This window comes from Carassius gibelio, chromosome B22, assembly GCF_023724105.1.
Source record: "Carassius gibelio isolate Cgi1373 ecotype wild population from Czech Republic chromosome B22, carGib1.2-hapl.c, whole genome shotgun sequence".
Taxonomy (NCBI): domain Eukaryota; kingdom Metazoa; phylum Chordata; class Actinopteri; order Cypriniformes; family Cyprinidae; genus Carassius; species Carassius gibelio.
The window spans coordinates 28061708-28087730 of record NC_068417.1 but is presented as its reverse complement, the minus strand read 5'-3'; the positions used below and the strand labels follow the sequence as shown (position 1 = coordinate 28087730).

The window sequence follows — 26023 nt, the reverse complement described above, 5'->3', positions numbered from 1 at the left end:
AACACCATCTTATATGTTTATGTTAGGCTACTCAGCAGGCGCTCGCTCACTCAGTACGCGCTGAAGGCTCGTTGCAAAATAGCCAATGCGTTTAACAGACTAGAAATGAGAAGATCCTCCAATAACCAACAGGTCTGGTGTTTGGGTGCACTTTGGATTCCCTTTAAGCTATAATGGTGATGGCAAGAGAGTGGTGGATAAAAAAACAACGGTATGTCGCATCTGCTACATGACAGGGTACACCAGCGGGATTACAAAAAAAAAAAAAAAAAAAACCAGCGGGAATATCTGGGATATATGCGTCAGTACTATCTGGGAAAAGACGAAAAAAAGGAGAAACATGCACGCAGCAAACTATCCCTGCAGCATTTAGACACTATAGCTTACAGGGAATCCAACCCAAACACCAGACCTGTTGGTTATTTTAGGATCTTCTATTTCTGGTCTGTTAAATGCATTAGACATTTTGCAACGAGCCTTCAGCGCGTGCTGAGTGAGCGAGCGCCTTAGGGGCCGTTCACATATCGTGCCTAAAAACGCATGGAAAACGCTAAGCGCGTCTTTCTCCTCCTTTCCAAAGCGCTTGGGCAGAAGCGCTCATGAGGCGTCTGTCTTTGCTAAGCAACAATGACGTGCTCTCTCCATGAGACGCGGAAATTTCAGCGAAGGATAAATGGATTTGCAGCTCTAAAAATCGGTTGCAGTAGCTCTGCTACTAAATTTATTTCAAAATTGCAATCCATATACAACTATGATCAGCTGATCCTTCATCTTGGCTGAGCTCTCAACGTTGTTACGGGAAAGGATGAAGCTGATTGGTTGGTTCTTGTCACATGACCCGCGGTGCGCTTGCGGCATTCTGAAAAGTTGAGATGTTTTTACATTTTGCTGTATCTAAAACGTATCGAACCGAACCGAACCGAACCGTGACATCAGTGTATCGTATCGAACCGAACCGTGAATTTTGTGAACCGTTACACCCCTAATATATATATATAAATCCTTTCTTTACTTCTAGCTTCTAGGTTTGCTTTGTTATAGGGTTGCACATTTTGGACAAAAATGTTATAATTATGTATAAATATAATTATACAATTTTAAAAAGTTAATTAAATCGTCGTATTGATATTTAGCATTTTGATGATCACACTAAGCAATGATTTTGGTTTCATTTCTGTTAATCGTACAGCCCTACCCAGATGTGAGTATTTCTGTGTGCATTTGTGATGCTGTGAAGATCAATATCTGCTGGGAGTGGAAAAACAGGGCAGTGCTTTATGAGAAATTCATTACGGCACAGTTTCTCCTTTCTGCAAACACGGATAAATATGAAAAAGTTGCTTTCGGACACATGGGTTTTGCATTATATAACAGCCTAATTTTGTATTTGTGGGCTGTGTTTGTTTTAGATCTTCAATGGGAACGTGAATATTAATGCATGATTAGAAAGAGCTTTCTTAGGGGAAATCAGAGAAGAAACATTTCATGGGTAAATTTGACTCCAGCCATTGGTGATCACATAAAAAGCACATGTTCGAATCCAACAGGCAACATAAGTCGATCTCAGTCCCCATCTTGCGGAGCACAAAAATGAATAAACCAATAAGTGGTTAATCACTCTTTTGAAGATATTATGAACAGATCTTCAACCCAAGCCCAAGACGATCAAATCATTGCACACACTCTGACCATTCAGACTGCAAAATGTTTAATCAATAAAAGGATTTATAAATGTAATCAGCTTAAACGAGAAGCTCAGCTCTTATGCAACAGACAGTCTTCTGGTTTTTTTCTCCATGTTGAGACGTGGGAGTGTCACAGCTCATGTTGAGAGAAAATCAGACCCACTCAAGTGAGAGAAACTGCTGACTGAACAGCATAACTTAACTCAGTGTCACTGGGATCCGTCAGAGCGAATCTTTCCATTCAACTGCGTTCATACACGTCCGACGTGACGGAAAAGCTGCGCCGTGACATTTTGAATTACCTGTTCATCTTAACAGACACTCAGATGTACAGTGAAAGGTCAGAAAGTTTCCCAGGAAACAAAAAGTGCAGTGCTAAGGAATGTGTAAGATTTAGCACTCATCACACAGGTATTGTGTGGGCTCAGAAAACAATGATTGTCAGGTGCGTAAACCAAAAATAAGAAGATTTAGCATTCAGCAGTCTTGATTAAGGCATTAAGGGACACTTAGCAAGCATAACAAGACCAGTGAGAAATTAGCAATGACAGTGAATTGCTTTAGAGACATTTAATGTCAGTCAGCCGGAAGGGCAGTCACATGAAAAGCATTTATTAGATGTGCTTGACTCTTCTTTCCGTGTTTTCTGAGACATTGTTTACCCACCAGTGTCTTTCACAAAACAAAATCAATATCTGTCTTGAGTGTTTTATCTCTCTCTGTGCACACAAGGCTTTTAATAGGACAGCCACTGTTTAATTTGTGGTCGATATGGGGGGTGGTATTTTTCAGTTGCTTGTAGTTAGAGGTTATGGTGTCCATTATTGAGATGATCCGCTGTTTTGTGTGTTTATTTTAAATGGATAAACTGAGGACGATGTTGAAAGCAGTTTTAGACGATGTGAGAATTTGTGATGCTTGAATTTTGCATGGGCGCGAAAGATTTCTTTGAGCAGGTTTCACAACGGATTCAAGTTGCTTGGGTTGAAAGTGTGTGAGCTGTGCTTCATACATCCCTACACTATTAGCAAACAAGGATGCACAATATTGGATTTTTTCCGATATCCGATATACCAATATTTTTCATATCATTTTGGCCGATAGCCGATATGCTTGGAAACAGCACCAAGCCTCTCTTGTGTAGAGATTATAAATAATTATTTTTAATTTTGGTAAGTTTTTGGCAAAAAACGTATTTGTTAGAAGTAAAAAAATTTAAGCGGCGATCCAAAACAGTGAATCTATTCACCATTCAGGCAAAAGTTTGATTCAAGAATGACCACACTGCTGAAGTGATTTTATCGCTAGCACACGCTGAGCACATGTTGGCAAGGCATATCGGCATAATTTTTTCATATCGGGCTGATGCCAATGTTTACATTGTAAGCCATTGTCAGCCGATTCCAATACCGTGCATCCGTATTCACAACAGATATTTTTTGTAGCAAAATTTCACCAAAATGTCACTCATGTAGTCAGTTTTTCTTGTCATGTGTGATATATTTATATAGATTTATATATATATTTATATATTTATGTTGAGGCCATGAGGATGGACCCCCAGCAGGAGCGACTGTCCTATCTCAGGAAAGATTATTTGTAACTGGGTCGAGCAACGGGGGAGCGATGCAGCCATTTCCAAGGCAAAAACTTCTAGAGAGGAATGACTAACAGCTAACTGAGAGAGTGACAACTGTATATTCAGGAGAATGGGGCTTTGTATGCAATTTAACTGTGTTTTATTGTTTTGTCGTTCACAGAGCGCTCACCTGGCCATGATTGACACGCTGATGATGGCGTACACAGTAGAGACGGTGAGTGTGGAGAAAGTGATGGCCTGCATGCAGCAATACTCCACCGATTACCCAGACGGAGACGTGCCCTATGACACAGAGGATGCGGTCACTAGCTGGATGAATAAGGTATTTTAGTGCTTTTATAAATCTTAAACTTGCCCACAATGCAATGCAAATACATTTACTGTGCCCTATCATCACCCTATACAAACTTTTAATGAATGCAGAGGATTGTTGCACTATAACAGGACTTCAGTATGTCATGATCTCTGAGGGCTTCTTTGAGTGTCAGTGAAGGGGCGTCCCAGGACTTTTGTTTACATTCCCTTGCAGGCCAGTTGTACAGGCAGCCTAAATCAAGACAGTACCGCACATGTACACACACATGCTAAACAGAGAAATTTCTTTTTTTTTCTTCCTGCCACAATGATATTAAATGGACATTTGAAAAAGTTTGCATGAAGGTTTGGTGTGTTTACATCATGCTTTTTACCATAATGTTGAGTTTCAGATTTATTCTTAAAATTTGGTAATCTTTTAATGACTGACTTTTGGCATAAACAAAACATGCTATGAATATATACAGCAAATCAGCAAATATATCTCATAAAAATTAATTTAATTTTGTGAATAATATAATATAATATAATATAATATAATATAATATAATATAATATACACATTTTTGTCAAAGTTACCATGAAGTGCCCCCTGAGATTATAAATTAATATTTAAATAATAATTGTGACAGAAATAATTTGCATTTTTACAGTTCTCTGAAGTTAATTGGCATGCAACATGCAGGTAAATAAAATGTTTACATTTACCAAATATTTACAGATATTAATATACAAATATTTACAATATTAAATATTCTTTAGTGTTTTTATTTATTTATAATATAAAATAATTGTTTACTTTTTTTGTCAACACTTTTAACCTAAAATATTTATTCTTTTAAATTATTAATTTCTGCATTATCTTATCATAAACCCCCTGCGATCCCGTTTGAGAAACCCTGTTATATAATATATGCAATGTAATGTAATATAATATAATAATATTTTACTATTTTTGAGAAAACTTCTAATAATATATTACAGTATACTATAATTGAATATGATATAATACACTTGCATGTAGTGAAAATAATGGCAGTGATTTTTTAAGCATGTAGAAGCTTAAAAGCTCCTCTGTGTTTTACACATTTTCAAGGTGAACGAATACTTGAAAGAAATCATAATGCAGGAGCAAAGGAGGATGGAGGCGCAGAACGCAGAGCCTGTTGAGAATCCAAAGGTAAGTGTGCACTTCCTGTTCTTGCTCTAAAGCAACAATGATTCAAAAGCCACTTTCATCCGTAGGAGGAATATACAGAAAGTTTCAGAGAGAAAGATGGATTTTTTTGTGTCATAATGAGTGTATGAACGTCTCTGAAATCTGCTTAAAACAACATTCTGCCCTCCAACTGCCAGTTAAATCTCTATTCTTCATGCTTTAAAACTCAAATACTTGTATAGATTATTCTAAAACTCAAGTATTGTGATACACTTGAATGCTGTACTGTACAATACAAGCCTGAATTACATAAATACAGTCTTGATTCACAATCTTGAACACAACAATAATGCGAAATATTTGATAATACTCATTTCCTAAAGATTTGTTGTCATTAATATACAACAATAAGAGCTAAACAGTATTAATAAATAAATGTTTACAGTCTATTAATAATATTCACTGTATACGCTTTATTTTACGTTTAATGCTCAAAGGTGTTTAATATGAATTTACAATTAGGTGTCAACCAATTATCGGCCTGACAAATTATCGGCACTGATATTAAGCATTTTTATGGTTATCAGTATCGGACATTTTCAAAATCAATTAGCAGATAAAATCATTTAAAAGCATTTAGAGAGAGATTTTGTCACACCCCATTAATTTTCATCTTTACACCAGACATATATATCAGTTCAAAATATTGGTTATCGGTGATCTGTTATAATCGTATCGGTATCGTATCGGTTTCGGCCCTGAAAAACACATACATTGGCCTTTATTTAATAGGAGAATAGAATAGAATATAAAAGATTGTCCATACAGGAGGCATCTTAAAGCTGTCTTTAACAACAAAGGCTTTTGTACAAAGAATTAAATAAATTTCAATAGTTCAATACTTTATCTCCATGTCTACAATTACTCTATGTAGACGTTTGAAACCCCCTAGATTTGTTAATCTATTATGATTCTGCATAAAAGTTGCCTCAGATTCCCCAGTATACATGTTTGTTAAGTTGACCTGGGTTCATAGGACATGACGGATATCATCAGCCTTGTTGTCATGTTTTATAGCATGTTGCTGCGATGAGGGTATTTCTGACTTTGCTGAATCACAGTCTCGCGGCAGCATCCTGATGTGGACATTCTGCCGGGCTGAGCAAAATGTTTGCTGATTCATGTTTTAATGCTTCACTATCCATATTACTGCCCCAGTGTGACAGCGTATTTGGCACACATGACAGGTGACGTCAGTCTAACCTTGTTTTACCTTCTCTCAGAGGGAAAGTAGTGAGGTATGCTTCTGTACGCTGCATCCTTGTTTAAACCCCTAGAGACCGCAAGCCTCTGCCAACTTCCCAGCACTGCCCAGAATCCCATCGTTAATGTGATAATGTGAGTCTGGTGAGGGTGGGTAAAGTGCAGAGTCATCACACAGAAGTGTGCGGGGCGTCTGTCAGAGTTGGCCCACCCTGTCCTGAGGTCGTGGCTGGGCTGGGCATCTGACGCTAATGACAGCAGTCAGTTCTCAGAGGCGCTGTGTTCGAGAGACACTGCGGACACAATCAGTGCCGGCGAGGAATGTCAGGCGCTTACACAACACTATAAACATCCTGAAACAGACAGCATGACATGAAGCGGCCAGACTGACACATAAACACAACAGATGCATGCAGATACTGTGTGTGAATTATAATTATTAATTAAAAATATAATTTATATATATTACATATTTAGATATATTTCAAATTTTAATTTTACAGGTCTCAAGCTAAAACTAGTTACTAGACGTAATCCGCTGGTAAAAGACTAATCCTGTAACTTTGCAGTCTTCTTAGGGCATTCTGGGTAGAAGTGCATTCATATTGTGATTCACAGGGTTTAAAGTCTCTTAGATCAGAGAGCATCGGGTTTTCTCCTCATCAGTTTGGAGCCCTACAGTTATTTGGGCATGCTTTTGATGCCACTCCTCTTTCATTACAGTCATTTAAGCCTTAAAAATTTGAGAGAAGCTTAAAACTGTGAAGACCAAGAGCAGGAACCAGCCTGACAGTGACAAGCAAGCACTTTTTGGTGGCTTGGTTTCTATTTCTTTCTCAGTGATTCAGTCTAAGTGAAAATTCGAAAGTATTTTATTTAAATAAATAAAAAACAAAACAATAATTAGTCAAATTAAATTAACTCTGGATGATGAAAGCCATTTCAATGCTATAAAGGTAAATCAAAATATAAAAATAGCTGAAATTAACTGCACAAAATAAATAAGTCAAATAAAATCCAATATTGACTAACAAAGGTTTACGAAATTGTTTGTTTTTTTGAAAAGTAATAAACATGCCTTAAGCTTCAAGGCCTGGGGCCTGTTTCATAAAACAAGTTTATCAAATAAACCAGGCTTATTTCAGTTAGTCTGACTTATTTTGAACTAAATCAGCTGACAATAAGTCAGACTAACTGAAATAAACCTTATTTGGTAAACTTGTGAAACAGGCCCCAGGCCTTGAAGCTTAAGGCATGTTTAACAGACAGGGCTTAGTTTAAGCCAGGATTAGGCCATAGCTCAATTAGGACATTTTTATAAACGTTCCTTAAAACAAGAATAAAAACACTACTGGTGTCACTCTTGAGACAAAACAAAGGCATTGATTTATTTTAAAATCAATCAGTGCAAGTTTCTTTCAGTTGAAACAACAGCTCAAATTTACATTTTAATCTGGGACTATGTTTGAGTCTTGAGTCTGTGAAACTGGGGCAAGAGTTTCACGGTTTGTCTTCTTGTAATCTGGTTTCTAGTAAAGATGATATCGTCACACTTGTTAATCTGATATGGACGTAAACACCTGATTGCGTTAAATAGTCTCTGCTCAGTTATGTAACTGCTGTTCCTCTCTCTCTCTGTCTCTCTCTCTCTTTCTCTCTCTGTCTCTCTCTCATTCATCCTTTGACTGGCTGAAGTCTCCAACCAAGTGGTATATGAAGCTTGTTCCTGTAAGTCTGATTGAGAAACACCTTCTTTCATCCCGGCCTCTTCGTTCTCGTGACTCCATCGTGTTTCTGTTTCCATGATGACGCTTTCACATCGTCCTCTGCTTCATTAACCACGCAATAAACTGTTGACAGAGAAATATTTATATTAGGCTGAGCGAAAAAATAGATTTTATGTCACCATCTGTTAAAGTTCCCTTATTTTCAGTGCTTTTCCATACACTGGTCCATCATGAGTTATAGTATTATCAGATGTGTTTTGCTCTACTGAATCGTTTGTTTATGTCTGTTTGCTCCAGGTGCGTTATTATAGGAAGGAGCAGGTTCTGCCCAAGATGGTGCCGTGGATCCCTCCGGTGGATAACCTCCTGAAGGACAGCACAGATGGCTGTGCCCTCGCCGCCCTGCTGCACTTTTACTGTCCCGCCATCGTCCACCTGGGAGGTACAGAAACCTGCCAAACCCTCAACATTACTGAGCACTAAATAATGCACGACGATCAGAAGGAATAGTGTGCAAAACCAACCGTATGCTGTTATTGTACACAGATTAGTAGTAGAAATGCATGTGATATGCAGAAGTCCAGGTTTATTTTAGTATCACGACTCATGGAGATATTTTACATAATATTTTGAAAATGTACGATAGACGAATGTAATGAATATACAATAAGAATAATGTTTTTTCCTAACATTTAAAAAAAACTAGTGCTGTCAAATGATTAATCGCGATTAATCGCATCCAAAATAAAGTGTTTGTTTACATAATATATGTGTGTGTGTACTGTGTATATTTATTATGTATATATAAATACACACACATACAGCATATATTTATAAAATATTTACATGTATTTACATTTATATATTCAATGTATTCATTTATATTCAAAACACTTTTTATTCTGGTTGCAATTAATCGCGATTAATCGTTTGACAGACCTAAAAAAAAACACATATAATATAATATTATATTTATATTCCACAATATTTTACAAAATATTTTAGAATATACAAAAGCACATTTTATAACATTTCATTTAAAAACAAAACAATCAAATGTTTTCTTTTATATTTTTGTATTATTAAATGATTTAATAATACTTTGTATTTATATTAATACAAGTATGCTATTATCATATTTATTTTTCCCCCACAATATTTCACAAACATTTTTCATCAAACAATATCCACAATAATATTGTGCATTATTTTAATATTTTATATTATTCCAAATTATATATATTTTTTTTTTTTCACGTATATTTTTTTTTACAATAAGCACATTGTAATATCATTTCATTAAACAACAATATCATCAAATGTTTATTACTTTTATGTTTTTGTATTATTAAATAACTTAATATATTGTTTTAATATAAATAAGTATATTACAAATAATAATATTGTGGATTATTTTTACATTTTATATTATTACAAATTATAGTACTAATAAAAGTTTCATATTATTTTATTTGTTTTTCGCTATATTTGTTTTTTATATATATTCTGAGATACAATTGAATTGTATTCAAAATAGTTAATCATAAAAAGCAATATCTACAATAGTAGTGTGATATTTTTATATTATAAAAAAAACATAAAATAAATATTATATTTATATTTCCCCTCAATATTTAAATAATATTATGCAATATTTTAAGTTGTTATAGCCCAGACAAATGTTTTTGTTTCATAACATTTCACAATAAAACCATAGAAATTAAAATCTACGTAGACATTTTTTTTTTAAATCATAAGTTATATTGGGATTTGTTATGTAATCAGGCTATTTGAGGGTTGAACGTGCATGCAAAGCCTACAAAAAAATATCAGTTGACAAACTGTAAAATTATCTGCTAGGAACACTAAAAAGCTGAATAGTAACCTTTTGAAGTAGTCTATAATCTTCCTCCCCTTGGTTCTCTCGTATCTTTAACATCTGAAACTCTGAGATTGGATCATTGGAGGGAAACGAACTTGCGACTCACATATAATATTATTTTTAAACGTGCTACAAATCAGTTTCAGCCATTTTGCATTGAATGAGTGAATACAATAGTCTTCAGCTACTCATTTAGAAATCTCGACCGTTTATGTGACTTTAATCATCCTGAACTCACTGTTAATCCCATCACAGTGATGAAGAGGACTAGAGCTGATTCTCCACCTATAGCTGTGAAACCAAATGATGGATGCAATCCAAAGGCTAAAGTCAATCACATGACTGTCATGATTAATGGGTCTTTATCAAATCTATAAAATACAGTGTGCCGGATGATCTGTAAGCGAGTAGCAGTTTGAATCGTCTTTGATTTGCAGACATTTGCCTGAAGGAGACCATGTCGCTGGCAGACCGTCTGTACAACCTGCAGCTCATCCAGGACTTCTGCAAGCAACACTTGAACCACTGCTGCCACTTCAGTCTGGAGGACATGCTCTACGCTCATTCGTCCATCAAAGTAAGCCTTCAGATACAACTTGTGTCTCGACTTGGTTTCGGTTAGAAGCGTTTCAGAGCTCAAGGCCTTAAGAGTCCTCCAAGTTCCTTTCCTTTATGTTTCATCGGTTGATGCTTTTAAAACTCTAGGCTAAGGTTTGTACAATTTTTATAGGCCACAACATATGCGATTTGGTGGGATGCTGTTATTTGGAGCCCTTTCTCGCACTAGCCCAAGCACTGCCTGTGGGAGTTGGCTTTATTCCTGTTGAAAAGCCAAAAGCATGAGGCTTGCCTTCAAACGCTGGTGGTGCTTCAACCAGCCTCCCAATGGAAGCAGATTCTCTAAAGACTGGGGCAGTTGACTGAAACAGCAATAAAATCACATTAAATATGCCTAGAAGATATTTAAATATAGGAATCATGGTTTATTAGAGAAGCTATTATGGAAATATCTCAACAGCCTGAGAGCTTTTTTAAGCGTAAACCTGAAAAAAACATTTTTATTTATATTTTTTGCTTTCATTCTGTGCTTTTCTCTGGGAAATACTTCTTTCTGTGAGATTGTCTTCTTAAGATATCAAAATGTTCATAAGAAATGGAAAAATGTTTGGTTTTTGAGCTAGATACTGTCAAACTGGAGATCTTTGACGGTTATAAACCACTCTATGGACTTTCTTGGGATCTGATGAACGTGAAGAAGTTGTTGTTTTTTTCTTTCTGAATGTTATGTCTTCATGTCTTTAATCTCGGTCCTCTCTGCACTGGAGAGAAAGAACATCTGCTGCCAAGATGTTCAGTCATGTTGACCGAGAATCCTTTGGTTCTTCTTGGGACATTTCTGTTCCATCAACATGAAATAAAACGGTTGGTTTCGGTGGCTGTGAATGTGAAGACGTAGTTTGGCATTTTGTGGTAAAGGCTTATGAAACCTGGCCACGCTTATTAAACCACAACAAGGTTGTTCAAAATCACCTTAGAAACTTTCAACAGAGAGCACTGCTACTGGAATCAGTGTTCCACGTGGTTTTTGTTTAAACTCTTATTCCACAAATGGTAGCACAATCACAGCGAGTTGGGTTTGATTGGCACCGAACAGCGTCTGGTTAGAGGACATGAGCAGAGTCTGATACAGTGCCAGACTTCATTGCCGAATCTCAGAAATATGAGTGGAATTGAGAGCAGGTTACTGAGCTGTAACCTTGACCCAGTTTCTGTCAGAGCTAATCTAATCCCAGCTGCTTCCTTTTATTAAAATGTTCAGTGCTTCATGTGCTCAAATGCAGGTTTGAATCTGAACTGTATTGTGACCTGATCTCATTTCTGTCCAGGCTGCTCTCAACTATATAGTAAAAAGTTCATAAAAATACAAGTAAAAAATTAAATAGAAGATAAACGTGTTTATAGAATTTTGATAAAATAATAAAAACATTTAAAATCTATGTTTTATATATATATATATATATATATATATATATATATATATATATATTTTTTTTTTTTTTTTTTTTTTTTTGCAAACTTGTCAGGGTCCTTTCTCAATGAATATTGGTTTATGCAATTATTTTTTGATTCTCCAAGATTCACCAGTAATAAGTTTCATATTTTGATAACAGTGTTTGAAGATTCTGTTGGCATGATGTTATTAAGGAATTTGCATACTGGTGAGGAAGCATGATTAATTTTTTTAACATTATTAAAAAATATATTATATATACCAAATTACCACTTTAAATTGATATCCTTAATTAAAAGCAACATTTGATTCTCTAAAACTAAAGATAAGCCATCTAATTATAAATTTACGCCTTTTGTGTGAATAAGTATGTAGACAGGCAGATGGGGGAGAGGACACATGTGCCAAACACCATCTGGGTACAAACACGCGCCTGCTCCGGCTCCCTCAACCACTCAATACAAATGTTGCCAGTTGAACCCTTTATTTATTCTTTTAGCTAATGCCAGTAGCAGTGGTGGATTGGGTTTCATGATATGCCATAACATTAGTGAGGTTGTTTAATGTGTACGTTTCACCATGGAGCATTTTGACAATGGTTGGCTTTGTGTCTTTGTTAATTTACTTGTATGTGACATTAATGATTTTATATTATTAAAGGCGGCTGCAAATGTGAACAACTGATTCCTAGGATTATATGAATAAATGCTTTATTCATTTGGTTATATGAATTAGATGTGGCTTTGAGAGTCTAGAGCTACACGAGGCTATAAAGAGAGTAAGGACTCTTTGTTGAAATGCTGAGGTAATGTCTTCTGGAAGTGGTCTCGGATAATTGCTGTAGTTGCCTTGTGCTTTTAAACTGCTAGATGTCAATTCTAGAATAAATTATTTTTAAAATAAAAAATAAAAAAAGTGGGAACAGTGTATTAAAGGCATTTTTCATCATGTCAGGAACCCTCTATGAATTCAAGGTCATGAATTCTGTAGTCTTGTCATAAAGATGTTGTTCGTAGTATGAAAAGTTTGTGTGCATTATTGGACCAAAAAAAAAAACTATACTGCATATACTCTACAGCATAAAATCCCTCAGCATTCCTTATATGTAATATATTTAATTAAATTTGAAGGAAAGGGTCTCCAGGTGGTGTCTGTTCATGCACTACCAGGATTAAGAGAATTGCAGAGACATCTTGTTGGAGAGGAGGAATATTACACATGCTAATTTTATACGAGCATGCAAATTATTTGGGGGAAAAAAATGCTTGCAATGCAAGTTAATGTGTTTGTTTGTTTTCAACAGAATAACTATCTTGTGTTCATGGCTGAGCTCTTCTGGTGGTTCGAGGTTGTTAAGCCGTCATTCGTCCAGCCTCAGGTGCTGGAAACTGAAGGTAGACTTGTATTACAATAGAATGTGTTTCCCAGAATAATTAGCCAATGGTGTTTACGTTTATATACTGACACATTTGTCTCGTCCTTTAAAGCACCAGCCCCTTCACTGAAAAATCTGCCGTCTGTGCCCATCTCAAAAGTCACAAAGAGAAGTTTCATGGAAAGACCTCCTAGTCCGGACAGACCAAGGTATATCAAAAGTTTCTTTTATTGAAAACTTTCCTTTTCTTCTTATTTTCTTTGAATGCCTTTTGAAATTCAAATGCAAAATTAGATGTTTATGTTCTTGTTTAAGTCTCCCTCTCCGACCTCAACCACAGACTTCAGGCTCAGGTAAAGTTAAAAAGGCAAAAAAAATTATATTATAACAAAATATAAGTCTTAATTTGAAATGCACACAGTACTATACAAGTTATAAGTGTGCTGTACAGGTGAGATCAAGCGATCAACCTCAATGTCATTTGTGGAAAGCTTCATGGGTACTTGGCCCAAAGAGAAGAAGTAAGTGCAAAATAATTTAATTATTAAGAATTAAAGGCATCAAATTTGAAATTAACTGCACTGGATACCATCCTCTCTACTTTCTCCAGGTCTGCTGTTCAGGGAGTGTCCTTTGAAATCCCATTTGATAAAGAGAGCACCAATCAAACACCCACTGGTCGAGGGATGACTCGGTCTGTTAGCACTGAAGGTTTTGGTTTCAAGATGCCCCTCGGCACCAGGGGCATCAAGAGAAACCTGTCCTTTCAGCCTGTCAATGGAAAGAACATGGGCATCGAGGAGGAAGGCTGTCCTGATAGCCTGTCAGGAAATCATAATGGCCGTCTAAATGGCTCAGGGCCACCTAGCATCGAAGAGGCTCTTGAGATCATCCACAACACAGAGAAGAAATCTCAAAGCCCCAGGTCCCATGCACCCAGTGAGGGCTTCTTTCTTCATCTTCAGAATAAAACTGAATTGAACCCTGAAGCAAAGGATGGCGAGCTAGACTCAGTTTCAGAAATGTCCACAGGGGTTGCTAGCACATCCACCACTGAAGTAGACACCGGCATACATGTGCGGACGGAGGACATCCAAGAGACCCTAGATGAGGACTCATCTCTTAGGGACTGTACTGTCAGTATGGAGCTTGATACGGATCAAGACTTTGAGGCAAGAGCTTGCCATAGCCAGGGCTCTACAAGTCCATGTCCCAGTAGCTTAAGCAGCAAATCCCCTGCCGGAAGTACCCCTGCTTTTACACCTGGGATTAAGATGACCAGCTTTGCTGAGCAGAAATTCCGTAAACTGAATCCAAACATGGAGGCCAAAGGTGCTGCATCCCAAAGTACAACACCAGACAGTTCAGATCTCGGCATTCCTCACTCTGTTTCCTGGGCTCCTTCACCTGAGATCAGCCCTGTACATCAGCCATCCAAGGATCCAGCCCAGGCCATGGCTGCGGAAATGGTGCAGCTGCGCATGAGACTTGAAGAGAAGCGTCGTGCCATTGAGGCTCAGAAGAAGAAAGTAGAGGCGGCTTTCACCCGGCACCGTCAGAAGATGGGACGCAGTGCTTTTCTCACAGTTGTTAAGAGGAAAGGAGTAGAGGGCACCTCACCTTCTCAAGAGGACACTCCCAGCTCAGAGGAAAGCAAGACGCCAGCGGAGACAACTCAGCCCGTCAAGTCTCCGGTGAAGTCTGCGGGTGAGGACGGTACATCCGAGGCGGACCTGATGGAATACACACGGTCCATTGAGAAGCTCAATGCTTCCCTGAGCTTCTTGCAGAGTGAGATGCAGCGGCTGGCCCAGCAGCAGGAGGTCATCATGCAGATGCGGGAGCAACAGGCTTGGGTTGTGTCGCCACCTCAACCTTCACCACAGAAACAAGTGCGAGAGCTCAGAGGGAGTGGGGCACGATCCTCAGGTTCTCCCTCACCTGCGGATTCTCCTAGAGCTACGCACCGTTCCCCTACAAACCTTAAGAGGAAGTCTGCTTCTTTCCATTCCAAGACACCAAGGACACCCAGACCCAGTGAGCTAAAGATCGCTCCCTTTAACCGAGTCCTGACCGCTCCACAGTCGGTGGACAGCATACCACGATTGAGAAGGTTCTCCCCATCTCAGTCTGTGTCCTGCTCATTTTCTTATTTGGGGAAAGAGAAGAAACCACCACCAGGAGCTGAGGCCACAGACAAGGACATAGAGCAAGGCCTTGAGTTGTTGTCGATTGAATGTTCTGCTGGTTCCATCAAATCCCCAACCAAAGAAACCCAACAGGATGTAACCGAAGACGCTTACTTGTCAGCCAAGGAGCCAGTAGATAGGGGACAGGAGAGCAAGATGGAGAACGAACCAAATGAGGAAAGGGAACAGCTGAAGAAGCCAACAAATGAGATCAAGCCAGCTCTGGAATCTAGTGTGGCAGAGGTTTTGTCGCAGATTGTAATGGAGACCGTCATTGTCACTCCCACTGAGCCAGTTGACATCACCCATCAGACCAACAAAAATTTGATTGAGGTTCCACTGTCTGTTCTCAAGCCCCTGGATGGACGGGCGTTGGAAGAGGAAGGCGAGAAGGAGACTTCAGGGGAAAATCTAGATGATGAGCAGAAAATGTGCTGTGGATTCTTTTTCAAGGTAGATATGAATTTCAGAGGATCCTTGTCTTAATCTGTAGATTAAGAAAGCTCTTTGTAAATAAAATCTACAACAAGAATGCTAAGGCAAGTGTCACTATTGCTGTAGGCTTATTGTTAGCAATTTGAACTTAAAGGAAAGGTTCACTCAAAAATTCAGAACAAAAATTATGATATTTCTTATGTGATCCGAGAGCACTCTGACCCCCAGCAACATAACTACCATGTTGAAGGCCCAGAAAGGTAGTAAGGACATTGTTAAAATAAGATGCTTTCACACAACATAGTTCTAGGAACTAGCCAGCATGGTGGTTCCCGGAGAACCAATTTTTCCCCCTGGCTGTTTTCCTGGTTTCATATGCTCTGGTAGCAGGAACTCTGATGTGGCCCAGGTGATATCTTTATTCGTGGGATTTACAAACATCAACCAACAGGGCTCCAAACTGTGACTAAAACGGTTGCCACCAAAAATAATAAATTGCGAGTAAGGTTTTTGCTGAGGACGCCACTGGCGACTAGGCCTGTGTATTTACATGTTTTAACTTAAAAGTTTTAATGTAATGCTTTTTTTCCTGATTGTTTTGCAATTGCATAATTTGCTTTGTATAAATAACAGGCTGAAAGTTTGAAAGGCATACACTCTTAAAAATAAAGGTGCTTAAAAGTTAAAAGTTCTTCACAGAACCATTTTCGGTTCCACAAAGAACCAATTTAAAAAAAAAAACATTCAGTCAAAGGTTCTTTAAAGAACTATCTCTTTGTTAACTTTGTATAATCTGAAGAACCTTCTTTTGCCACAAAAAAACCTTCTGTGAAAACAAATAACTACTTTATTCAACAATTTATACCGCATATATCACAGTTCTCGTGAGCACACGCCAATAATAAAGTTGTTATTTTTGTTTTCTCAGACAGCTAACAATGCCCTAGCAGCTACGCAGGAGAACATAAGCAGTGTGGAGGCATGTGTCTGCTACATTTTATAAAAAAATGTTTTTTAATCTATATGTTTTATCTGTTAAAGGCCATAGTTATAACCCAAACTGGCGTATTATCATAGCTTTAGCTCTGGAAAATGCTGTGTGACTATAACATATTAAATTATTTTTAGTCGCACAACGAGGCTAGCTAGGGACAGAGCCCTGGAAAATGCAGCTGTTTGATCTAGGTCAGAAAACTAAGTCAAATAAATCATTTATTTTATGGTGTTAGTGTTCTGCAGGAAGTCTGAGCAGTGTAGCGTATCTGGATCATCCAGACTGGTCACATCGACATCAGTATATTGCCTTCAGTTTCCTCATTCAGATACTTGATAGACCTGCACATAAGACATTAACAGAGATTCTTAATGTCCATTCTGATAATGTGTTCGTGTTGTAAGGATGATATGAAGGAAGAGGACAGCATGGCCATAAAGCGAGCAGCACTTCTGGAGAAAAGGCTGAGAAGAGAACGGGAGAGCCAGCAGAAGAAACAACAGCTGGAGGCGGAGCTTGAGCAAAAGAAAGAAGAGGCCAGGTAACGCCCAGCCCAGCTGTCAGTCACTAAATCTAAACTCCTCCCACTCATCTTTAATTTCAATATCTGTCCTTTTCCACAGACTGAAAGCAGAGGAAGACCGCATGAAGAAGGAGGAAGACAAAGCCCGACGGGAATTTATCAAACAGGAGTACCTGAGGAGAAAACAGCTGAAGCTTATGGAGGACATGGACACGCTTGTCAAACCGCGTCCTGCGGGGGCCAAACAGAGGAAACCACGGCCCAAGTCCATCCACAGAGATGTGATGGAGTCCCCCAGGACTCCTGTCAGGGCCACGGCAGGTAAAGGGCGTCCCCTATTGGCAAAGCCCGACACTGCATGCTTTGTGCTACTCTCAGCCGTTTCCTGTCCAGCTCACTGCATCCCTCTGTATTTCCATCTAACAAGTACTCGAGATCTTTACTTGCTCTAAATATCTATTCTAACCAGTTTATTAACTTTCTGAGTAATTTCAAACTTGTTTCTATTTGAATTAATGTAACCAATCTGACTGAATTATTTTAGGAATCTTGCAAATTACACTCTTTTGAGTGTGTTTAGACAGTTTGAAGAAGGTAAGATAATAGCTTAATTGCAGAGAGCTGTATTGTTGTGAGGGTACCACAAAGTTTGGCGGGCTTGCTGTTATCTTGTGTAACTGTGGGTCCTGTCCCGTTATGTTTGGCATCCAGGCTCACGACCTCGTGTTTTTTCAGTGTCCAGCCTGTCTCTGGCATCTCTTGGCGATAATGACAGCGTCAGCTCGGATAAGAAAACACAAAGGTAAGAAGCACTTCAAGCAGTCAGCAGAATGATAATATGTTTACTTCCTTGTTTCCCTGCGATTTTATGTTTCTCTCTAGCTTTACTGAACAATACTAACCCAGTGTCCTTTGAATTCTCTGTATTCTTTCCTTCTTGTTCTTGAATGTTCTTGCTTCTTAGAAGCAAAAGCTTAGCATCTGGCAGTCTTTTCTTCTTTTTGAACTCTCCTCGTGTGAGAAATAGAAGGTCAGTCGTAGCTGGATAAGACTCTTTGTGCTTCCATCTTCTGTTCAAGAAGAACATCCTGTTTTGCTTTGAGTTCGGCAGCAACACGAGGAACGATCCCCCATCTTTGAACAATAAAGATGGCTACTATAACTCACCCATCACAGCTTTTTATGTTTCATTTTGTCATTTTTAACAAGCAAAGATTTAAGGTCACTTACCCTTTACACTGGCACTGAATGGCACCGAAACTTCAAAAACACAAGAATAAAGATCTGCATTTCACACTTTTGCTAGAGGCTTATTTAGAAGCTATAATGTCATTAACTACTTTTTTTATTAAACTTCTTAATACATGTTGCTGGTCTTAACATGCATGTACTATTCTGTTGCTTTCTCCTATACCTCACATTAAAAGTATTTTATTTTTGTTTCATTTGATGCTGATACCAGGGAAATTACATGCATTAAAAAAACACTAGTTGTGATTAAGAGCATTAATTCAGTCACTACTCAATTTTGCATGAGGGCAGTTGTTGTTAGTAGATGTATCAGAATCTGCTGGATTGCAGGACTCAGTTCTTCATGTCATCCCAGTAGGCCTGACTCAGCAGATGGTTGCCTGTCACCCACTCGCTCCAGCAGCCGTAACGGAGAGAAAGACTGGGAGAACGGTTCGACCACATCCTCACTGACATCCAACACCGAATACACAGGTTAAAATACTCAAAGGTTTCACAATATTTATGAGCCGCTGCTCCACCTCCAGTCCAGTAATATATTAAATAATATGGTAAGACACATCAATTTGCAATATCAAGCAGCAAAACGACCGGAAGCAAGACCCATACAATTTACAAATGTCCGTGCCCATTTTTAAAACTTGCTCAGAACTTCAGGTGACAGCTCCCTCTAAAGGACCGGAGGTTGAACAGCAGACTCCGAAGGGGCTTATAACTTTTATACTGTGATATGAAATTACATAATACCACCTCTATTTCTTTGCTGCAGGTCCCAAATTATATAAGGAGCCAAGTGCAAAGTCAAACAAGCATATAATTCAGAATGCTTTGGCGCATTGCTGTTTGGCTGGCAAAGTCAATGAAGGACAGAAAAACAAGATTTTGGAAGTAAGCATGTTCATTTAGCACTTTTTACTACTACTATTATTATTTAGTAATGTAGTTATTAAATGCAATGAACATATGATATTTTATTTAACAATTAAATTAAATGAATTTAAAAAATACATTAAATATGTGCATTTAATTAAATGTTTTTATTAAAAACATGTCATGTTCAAGAGTTTTTTTTATTTTTATTAAATTAATTTATTAAGTTAATATAAGTTACATTTATATTATACATTTTATCCATCATATTCATTTGTTTCCTCAAGGAAATGGAGAAATCGGGGGCCAACAACTTCCTGATCCTGTTCCGGGATTCGGGCTGCCAGTTCCGCTCGCTCTACACCTACTGCCCTGACACCGCGGAGATCACCAAACTGGCCGGCATCGGTCCTAAAACCATCTCGCGCAAGATGATCGACGGCCTCTACAAGTACAACTCAGACAGGAAGCAGTTCAGCCTAATTCCAGCCAAGACCATGTCGGCAAGCGTCGACGCCATCACGATCCACGGCCACCTGTGGCAGACCAAAAAACCTGGGACGCCGAAGAAAGTAGCGGCCGTGAAGTCCTAGTGTTTCTCGACGGCGGACGTACACAATCTCAATGCACTTGCTTGTACATATTCCAATCTTACGACACTTTTTACACTCTTCGGTCAGTTGTGGTTTGGACACACAAGATTATGCACAACTGGAATGTAAAACTCTATGGGGGTGGCTCATGTGTCAATCACCCGAGACTGTGTGACTTAAGATGTTTTAATGCACCGTGTACATGTTGTTTTTATTTAAATGTGCCCCCCCCTCCCCCCCCAAAAAAGGATGACGTGTTATTTTATTTGGTACACTAAAGCACTGAATGTTCTTGGTTTGTACAGAAATCTCGCACATATGTTGACGTGTGGCCTTATGTTGCTTTTTGTCTATGTTTGCATTGGATTGATTTTTTACGACTGTGCTGATATGATTGTACGGCTGCTTGTGGAAAGGTTCTCACATGCATAGCTCGTGTTTAGCACTGTAAGGGAATCCTGTCATATCTAGTATACATTAACCAGTGTGCTAATGTGCAGTGAGTGGTTTAGTTTGCAGGCCGAACCCACTTTTGATGGGTTTTAACATTATCTAATGGCATTGATTCACAGCAGGATTGTGAATACATTTCATTCCGTTCCTGTAGGTGGTTTTGCTTTTTTATATATATATTTAAAACGTTGGACCGACTGATGGAAATGTTCAGCGTAATGATCTATTTAATCAATATTTATCTTTCATAAAAGGTCTTAAATAAGACTAGGGGATAGAAAACCAAACCGCTATGTCGGTGCGATTTAAAAAAAAAAAGGTGGACTGAATTGTTTGAATGATATTTACATGGATGAAGATGAATAAGATTATGTGCTGGAGTCATAATTATTTTCCAAACACTTTTGTACTGTTATGTATGCCTGTGGTGACTGAACTGAAGTGTTTCCCTGTCCAGGGTCGCGCAAGAGCATTAAAAGCAGTTTGCCAAATTATATATTTTACCCGATTGTTGGAGCCATTTCAGTGTTTTGCGACTGAGGGCTAAATCATTCGATTTGTAAATTATTTTAAATAAAAATAACTTTTGGACTGGTATATAAGGGGTTAATACATGCCGCGTTTTTACGCCTGGAGTCTGTTTGGCATTTTAAAATGCTACGAATCTCATTCTATTGGCATGTCCCCTTAAAGTGTGATTATCTTATCGCAATTTTTGTGAAAATTTTCGATCTCATGAAAGTGCGTATAAACAGTACCCCAAATAAAAACAAAAACTCATGGTATTGATACGCAAAAATTGACTTCGGCATACATATGGGTAATTTTCCACATTTTATTGGGTGTACTGTTTATACACATTTTAATGTGACTGGGCTCAAATTTTTGTTGGCAAAATGGTCCATTGGTTACAGTAAAGCCATGAAGAAGGCACTGTCAAACCATGCAGCTTTTTATTGGCCAAAGTGCAACATTTGTGTGAATCCGTTGCGAAATCTGCAAGCTGTGTTCCCAGTAATGAAATTACTTAACTATGGTAGCTAACCCTTGCATCCTTTTAATGCAGAATGTGGCTGTATACGGGTAGAGGCTTTGTTGCCTGACAAAAAAAAAAAACGGCCTTTCTTTTGTGCCCTTTATTTCAGAAGGAATTGTAAAAACTGCACACCTGTTCTCCCATTCAAACATTTCTTGAGTAGTTTGAGTCATGTGTCGGTGTCTGCAATGGAAATAATATGTGCACAGCCCTGAATACAAGGTAGCTGACATCTTACATCCATTAGAATGGCACAACTGGAAACAAATGTGATTTGGCCATTTCGAGCCACAAACAAGGTTTAGTAAGCTGTAAATGAGCACGATAGAAAACTGTACAGTGTGTGTTCTCTGATCTCTCCAGCACGTCTCTCTCTCTCTCTCTCTCTCTCTCTCTCTCTCTTATTTTGTTTCTTTCAGGCGCTGTGCTGTCATATTGTTCAAGTAACATGTTAGATTTCAATTGCATTCAATAAATTTCGCATGGCCTCATGTGCAAGCCTGCTGATTATTGTTTGACTTTGTTTGTTTGACTTATGAATATGTAATAAGACTTCATCAATATTTGCAACAATGTATAGCCTACTAACATTTTTGTAGTTACTAGAAACACTGCACACTTGAGTGGAAGTGTGAATGCTAGAATAATTATATTATTTAAAAAAATAACTATTTTAATAGGATTTCTACACTCAAAAGTGGCTTTTTTAAGAATCACTCTTACATATTTATGCCTATATGTCCTGTCAGGAGAAAATATTAAAAAAATCTCTTGCATGACTCAGAAACAAGGTGTTTGTAGGCAACGTTGTGGATTTCTTTTAGAACGTTTCCTCTTAAATTTTAGAATTCCATCAACACTTTTAAAGCCTCAGTGATTTATAACGTACATATGAGTATTTCATAATACTGAAATGGTTTAATTTGAGTTCGTGTATCATTGTTCAAGAGTCTAACAACAGTCTTAATGAAAGCGACAAGATTTACCTCAGGTCTCGAACATAACTTAAAGGAAACAAAAACGTTCAAACTGTTACGAGTCAACTATTAAGTGTATCATATGACAAAGACTCTAACAGTCACTAAATATGTATTTAGAATGATGTTAAAATTGTTTAATCAGTAATCATTTGAGTGCGTACTTACATCAACAGTACGAGAGAACCCGTCCACACGCCCTTCTGATTGGCTGTAGCAAATTCTATTATAAATATATATTATAAAATAATTAAAATTGATAATATTATATAATTTTACATTTACTTTTTCCATTCGAAGACACAACTAAATGCAAAATTAAAATCAAATGTAAAAAGTATCAAATAAAATAGTGTAAATAAGAACAAGTCATCTTCTAGAGTCTAGACTACATTACCATAGTGCGAACTACGGGGGAGCTAGGGGGAGCTCGGCTCCCCTTAATAAGACATGGGCTCCCCTGAAAACGAGAAATGTGAAATTTTGGGGGGTCTCAAAAAATATTGACAATATGAATATTTTGAAGTAAAATTTCAATTGACCAATGTGATCATGATGGATTATTAAGTGTAAAATAGCAAAAATATTATTCATTCATGCATGACGGAGATTAAAACCTAATTTACTTCAATAAAGATTACTATACATGCTATTCTTGTAATGAGCATCAAAGTGTGGGGGCTCTGCGCTGCAAATTCCCCGTTAGTACATCATATATTCGTAGAAAAAAATAAACGTTGGAGGCCATTTATCACACGCAAAGTCCTTAATTCATTCTGCAGTTATAGCAATGATAGCAATGGTAAAAAGAAAACAAGGCAGTTTAATTAATTTTTGTAGAAATTGTGTAGTGATGACATTTATAGCACGACTGATTCATTTGCTGCAAACACTTATTAGACCTCCCGCCGTGCGCCCACTGTGACAACCAAGAAGCTGAAGAAAAGTTATCTCTGGCTGTAGTCGTAATAGCTTGTCAGATGCCGGTGTAGCAGTCGATTCTGTTCCCCTCTAAATGTCTGTTTCCCCTCGGGTTGCCAGGTCTGTGTAATAAACCCAACCATATAGTTAATCAAACATTTTCCCAAAGTAGCCTAAATTCCGCGGATTTGGCAACACTCCTGCATGCAAACACACCTGGATGTAAGGAAAGCAAAAAGCGAATCATTTCTTGCTACACTGCAACATAGTAAAATGATTCTCACACTCTATTTTCTTATTCATCTTGCAGTTGTTCCGTTATTTTTGTCTTATGTTTTTACATTTCAAGTTGAAAAACCTCTCGTCTTAAATGTATTTTCAAGTTTAGGATTTAGGACGGTATTTTTAGCTATTTGGCTAAATCCAGTCATGCTTCTTGTGCACGCTAGTTCTGATCGTACGTATAGTAACTCGGCAACTACGCAAGAATTGTAGTATGTTTGCATAAAGAGGAACAGAATCGACTGCTACACCGGTCACTATCCTAACCCCTCTTGCTCCGAGTCCTCTCTCCCGTTAAACTGGAACAGCCAGCAGTGGAGAGACTGTAAGAACCGATACACATGGCTGTTTTTTAAGGATGGAAGCTTGAGGAGCATCTCTTGTAGGGATGCAAAAAACCTTCTTCTGTCTGAAAAGTTACCTGGCACGCACTTGTTTGAGGAGTGGATTAATGGGGAAATAAGCAGCGCTGCTCAGAGCAAGTTGCGAAAAAATATACATAAACACAGGCTTTTTGTGGGTGGCTGTTTGTTTGCTGTTTGACCTATCAACTTGTGTTGATAAAGTATACATATACAGTAATGCATATACAGTTGTAGCTGTTATGTATCTTTGTAAGTCATTGTAAGTCCTTTTTTGAGGCACTCGTGTCGATAAAATCTAATAATAGTGCATACACTTGTAGCTGTCCTTATTTGAGGCACACGCAAGTGCATACCCCCCCCCCCCCCCCCCCCCCCCAAAAAAAAAGAAAGAAAAAAAAAGAAAAGTGGGCTCCCCCAGAGGACACGGTATAGTTCGAACACTGTACATTACAACATCTGATATTTTACGAGATCGCTTGAAGCAGCTGACAGGTGACTCACGACCGGAAGTTGACGTCACACCGTATCGCTTATCGCTCAGGTGTGGGTTGTGTTAAGACCGTACTTACTCTCGAAGCGACATGCTGTCTGAAACCATATACGAGAGACATTTATTCAGACATTCAGGAGCATTTCTGACATCTCCGGTGAGTTCGTTTATGTTTTTTGGGCGAGTTGTAGGCCTATGAATATTCGTTTAATCTAATTTTTTAGAAATAAAGACTTAAATACTTAATTAGGCGCTCGTCTTTCTGTAAAGGTGTATATAAGTGTGTGTTCAGGGTTTATTGCGATTCAAATTGTTAATTCTGCTCTCACTTTACTTAGGCTAAATGTATTGATCAAGGCAAGAGAAAAATGAATGAATGAAACGACAACTAAATAGATGTACAATATTATATTTCACCTTTTAAAATGGCTCCAAAGTATTTGTTCACTTATATATATATATATATATGTATGTCATTACATTTATATTTATGCAGAGTGTCAAACCAAACTGCATTAATTTTTGAATAACAATAGTACAAGCACAAGTATAAAGCATTTTAAACAATAAAACAATATATGTATTGTCCAGAATGAGGAAGAAAACTATTAACTTAGTCATTGTCAAATGATGCTGTTAAGTTAATGTGATGAAATTCACCTTTGGTGCATTTAATAGGACAGTTGTGAGGACTTGAGATACACTGACTTAATATATCTACTGAAAATCAGCAGTTGCGTGAATTTAACTGCAAACATAACTCGGAAAGTTTTGTGTGACATGTTGTTGAGACACATATTTTAAGCATGATTCCCAATATTTTTGGGGGCCCCTGTAATGTGTGACATATCACATTTGAAACACTGAGATAATCTCAACAGCTCCTCACGTCCTGCTCAGACTTGCCTGAACGCTAGAAGGGAATGCTGCTTTTTTCACACCGGTCCGTTTACCCAACTACCTGCACTTTTAGGCTAAATATATTTTTTCACTGCCGTGGTTGGCGAAATATTTGCTACAGTAGTGGTACAATTGCATTTTTGTTGTTGTTGTTGTTCTACAAAGAGCTTTAAGCTTTAACTGATGCATGCCACCTCCCGCATTCACGATAATAAAGCGTATTTGTTTTAGGGAATTAAAGTGAACAAAGGCCTAACCCCATGAGCTGGGTGTGTCTTTCCAACGTAAAAGTATTTCACAATATAAGTGACACATGGAGATGAGCTGTCATCGATATCACTTCCTGTTTCATGTTTTGGTTTCTTTAGTTATTTCCTTGTGCATCTTGTTTGTATCACATGACTTTGGATTTGGCAAACGAATAAATAAATATATAAAGAAAGAAAGAAAAAGAAATACGTCAAATCGCTTTTCAAGAATTGCATTACTTTAATGAAGCTTTTTTTTTTTGGCTTTATTATTATATCAGGACATTTTACTTTATTTGCCCAAAAATATTACAATTTTATATATATATATATATCTCAGAAGAGCTGCATTTAAGTAATTGTATTTACAAATTGAATGTATGATATGATAAATGTATAATTTTTTTCGACATTTCAATAAAAATAAAATAGTGCCTCCATTTATTTTTTCAAAACCTTTGTAAAAGGTATAATCATTA

At 37.7% G+C, this 26023-nt stretch overlaps 1 protein-coding gene across 10 annotated transcripts in view; it reads left to right on the top strand.

Annotated features, from left to right (window-relative positions):
- Positions 1-21868, top strand: part of LOC127988202 (calmodulin-regulated spectrin-associated protein 2-like) — a 34686-nt gene extending 12818 nt beyond the window's left edge. Inside the window, exons 3-19 of one of the 10 annotated variants that reach the window (XM_052590821.1) lie at positions 3446-3607; positions 4697-4780; positions 7718-7750; positions 8047-8191; positions 10069-10208; positions 12946-13036; positions 13130-13226; positions 13333-13370; positions 13469-13538; positions 13628-15659; positions 17040-17176; positions 17259-17479; positions 17894-17960; positions 18123-18188; positions 18765-18883; positions 19179-19297; positions 19567-21868. In XM_052590821.1, the coding sequence (XP_052446781.1) occupies positions 3446-3607; positions 4697-4780; positions 7718-7750; positions 8047-8191; positions 10069-10208; positions 12946-13036; positions 13130-13226; positions 13333-13370; positions 13469-13538; positions 13628-15659; positions 17040-17176; positions 17259-17479; positions 17894-17960; positions 18123-18188; positions 18765-18883; positions 19179-19297; positions 19567-19872 (3927 nt within the window). In that variant the 3' untranslated portion in view covers positions 19873-21868. The other 9 variants (XM_052590820.1, XM_052590823.1, XM_052590822.1 and 6 more) reach the window with 9 other exon arrangements.
- Positions 21869-26023: the final 4155 nt, after the last annotated feature.